The following is a 3,520-nucleotide window of genomic DNA, read 5'->3' as shown; positions in this document are numbered from 1 at the left end:
CAGCTGGGGCTCACACACAAACACCTACCACCTGACAACAGCAGCACTCAGGCTCCACTGGAGCCCAGATCACCACCCCCCATGCCACATAGCTCCAGGATTTTTTGCTGTCCAAGCACAAACTGTAAGCAACATCAAGGCATCAGAGCAGACATGCAGGCCATTTATCACTAAATAATGAATATTAGTTGGGCTGCTGAGACCCCTTTAGTACTCAGCATCATCTTACTTCATCTTATACGCAGCCTTCCCCACCTGAAGTATATCTTGCATCCCTCACCTTTAAGCAGTGCATTCCAGTGTTCTGGAAACACTGGCTTAGAAAAATTAATTGTGGTACATTGATCTTAGAAGTAAGAAAAAAAAAATCACAGCTTTGTGCACGTTCTAGAGAGTTTCTGCTTTAACCCCACAGAAACAGGTGCTATAGGCAAGAAGAAAAATAAAAACTATAAACAGAAAAGATTAATAACTGGCATTTAAACACAGTGTCTAAAATATAACTTGGAAGAAGTGATGCTTCTAGTTCATACAGCATTAACCATCAGAGATACGTATCACTGCTCTGGATCCTAGGTTGTAGGGGAGTATAATCGTTCAGTCTACCTTTTGGTACTCTGCTTTCTCAAAATAAGGCGTTTTCATTCAAGACACAAGTACAAAATTCCTAGAGGAAATTTACACTACCATTGATATCACTACGTAATTCAAACATGCAGAATGCAGGTTATCAATATAAATGGAGTTTGAATACATGCTAGACTTCTACTTTGATTAAGTCTCAATTTTATTTGTAATGTTCTCGCTCTATTGTTTTGTGAGGAATGTGAACTGTTTAAATTACTTCCTGACACAGGCACTTAATCATAGTGTTTTATCTTTTCATAAGACACCAATTAGGTACACAAGGTACCAATGAAAAACACGAAATTTTCATCACTTTTGTCTCCACCTAATCTTGAACATTCAATGAGTGGGACTTGGGCTATTGCTACTCCACATGCACTAAAGATATTTTGCAGAACTAAAATGAGTCAATTATTCAGAATGCTCACCTCCTACCCCCTAACACACACCATATGGTACCATGCCTTTGGCAGGGTACAGCTCTAAAATTAGGATTTCTTATCTGTATTAAAAGCTGACATAACAGTTACCATTTTAAGTATAATTGAGGTTTTATTATATTTTTTGTTCAGAAAACAGAATATTAGAATTGATTCTTTTATATAGACATTGGCTATGACTGCTCTAAGACATAGCATCAGGTAAATTTTCAGTCATAACCCGATGTTCAACAGTTTTATTACAAGAACTAAAGGAATATGCTTTATTTCTCATTATGTGATCTCCAGAAACACTGTTTTCTTTCATCAGCGGAACATCATCATAACCTGATACACAGATGACTGCCACTTTTCAAATGTACAAAATGCTCCAGATTCTGATGTAAATCCAAATGTTTTGGGTTTTATTCTTTTGGGAGTATCCAATGAATATCACAATATAAAAGTTTCTTTCTTGCTTACATTACTGAACAACTATACTGTAAAAAAAGGAAGCACACTGCAGGATTATCTTTTTAAGTTTATGCCTCTGAGAAGCAGGACTTGCTTTGCACCTCAGGAAAGTCTACTCTCCGCACCTCAGATTTCAGCTAACTCAGTGATCAATTGCCTGGATGTTGTTTATTGCACTGCTGGTCTTAGACTCTTACCTCCAAATTCTTCCTCTGGTTGAATGATACAACCAAAGACTGCCTGAAGCAGTGCAGAGGTCTTTTAAATAGATGATATGACAAGCTCATTGCAGAATTAAAGAGTTTTTGTTCTTCTCTTGCTTAATTCCACATTGTGATACCACATGTCATGAAGCCTCCAGGAATTAGGGAAAAGGAATAAGAGCAGTATGAAGAAGAAAGACAGGTACTATGAGGTTACAAAGACTTAACGAATGTCTGTCAACGGAGGAATCACAAAGAAGTCCACTGTTCTATAGCTATGTCTACAGATAAACAGACTTGGATGTATAATAGAAACTGTAACATACTAAAAATTTTCAGTATCATGCGCTCTTTGGAATCACTATTCAAATGAAAAAGAAACGCAAAGTATTCATTTTATTTTCCATATTCTTATGATCTCTTAGCCTTCCCTCATAAATTACATGGAATTCCTGCAAATATAAAACAGGAGTTCTTCCCATATACCAAAAGCAATATACAGTAAACGGTTTACTTCCTCCATGGCCAGCACACCTACTATCAGACACAAAATGCAGAAAGAAAACAAATGTAGAAGAGAAAAAGAATCAGCAGGCAAAAATTTGTGACACACATACAAAAATCATTACTGTAGTCTGCATTCTAGCACTGCTGATTCAAAGCACTGTGATTCGAAGTATCTGTTGCTTAAAGTTAAGGTAGTACACATTTTGTATCTTCAGAACATTTTTAAAAAGAGAGATGTTTTAAGATTAATAATCAGAAGCATTACAATCATGGTCTTACTCACAGATAACATTTGGTAGCAGTTTCAGTTAGCTCACTCCAGTTACTTTCTATGACAATATAAATGAACCAATGTAACACATGGGTGGATAGTGTACATGTGTGTGTGTGTATATATATATATATAAGCACCTTTATCACTTACCTTCCAAGCTTTCTTGTTCATCTGGAGTGAACGTATCCATCTGACTCTGCTCTCTCAAGAAATGGATGACTGCATAAACCAAGCGTTTGACTGATGACATTTTGAAATTGATGAGTTTCTCCTACGTCTTAAAAACAACACAATCTCTTATTTCAGAAAAACCAGTTCCTAGAGTATTCCAACCTCCCACTGGCCTCAGTTAGAAGTACACATGACACACAAAAACTCATCCTTCACCAGAAAGCCCAGTAAAGCAATGCCATGAAACAAGTAGTTAAATTTTATGGATGAGGGAGAACCCTGGCAACCATCCAGTCTAACTGTCAGCAAAAGAGCACAGATTTCCTCAGATTCATTCCTCCGGGAGAGTTAACTCAGGCTAAAAAAAAAAAAAATCAGCAACTTATTTTTCGTTTTTATTTTTTTATAGTTTGGATTTTATTTCCAAGATGAACTTCGAAGCAGGAGCAAAAAGTCAAAGTCAATTTAAAAGCTACATCGATAAACATTATGAGATAAAGAAATACACTTTAATTAAAGGTATTCTATTCTCTGACATTCTGCTGGTGAGTGGTTTACACTCACTTTGGACAAAAACTGGAACACAGTGAACTCCGTGCACACTTCTGATTAGTGACTCTACTGGCTCAGTCCGATTTGCATTCAGCATCAGCTGGGAGTTACATAACTTTGAGGAAAATTTTAGTTCAAACTTTCCAAGTTATTTTTCCTTAAACCGTTTCGATTTGAAAGGTCACAACCTTAGCCCGTCGCCAGGGGAAGCAGGTTAAAAAAGACCGTTAAATGAATGGCAAGACCAGGGACAACCCTCACCGAATTATTTTCTCTCTACAACCGTCGAGCAC

At 37.0% G+C, this 3,520-nt stretch overlaps 1 protein-coding gene across 1 annotated transcript in view; it reads right to left on the bottom strand.

The window, feature by feature from the left end:
- Nucleotides 1-2,771, bottom strand: part of SGTB (small glutamine-rich tetratricopeptide repeat (TPR)-containing, beta) — a 19,615-nt gene extending 16,844 nt beyond the window's left edge. Inside the window, exon 1 of the mRNA XM_010138975.1 lies at nucleotides 2,655-2,771. Coding sequence (XP_010137277.1) covers nucleotides 2,655-2,754 — 100 coding nt within the window. The 5' untranslated portion in view covers nucleotides 2,755-2,771. The remainder of the gene's footprint in view (nucleotides 1-2,654) is intronic.
- Nucleotides 2,772-3,520: the final 749 nt, after the last annotated feature.

The sequence above is a fragment of the Buceros rhinoceros genome, unplaced genomic scaffold, assembly GCF_000710305.1.
Source record: "Buceros rhinoceros silvestris isolate BGI_N320 unplaced genomic scaffold, ASM71030v1 scaffold19356, whole genome shotgun sequence".
NCBI lineage: Eukaryota > Metazoa > Chordata > Aves > Bucerotiformes > Bucerotidae > Buceros > Buceros rhinoceros.
Note: the sequence above shows the minus strand (reverse complement) of the source record. Positions and strands in the feature narration are given on the sequence as shown.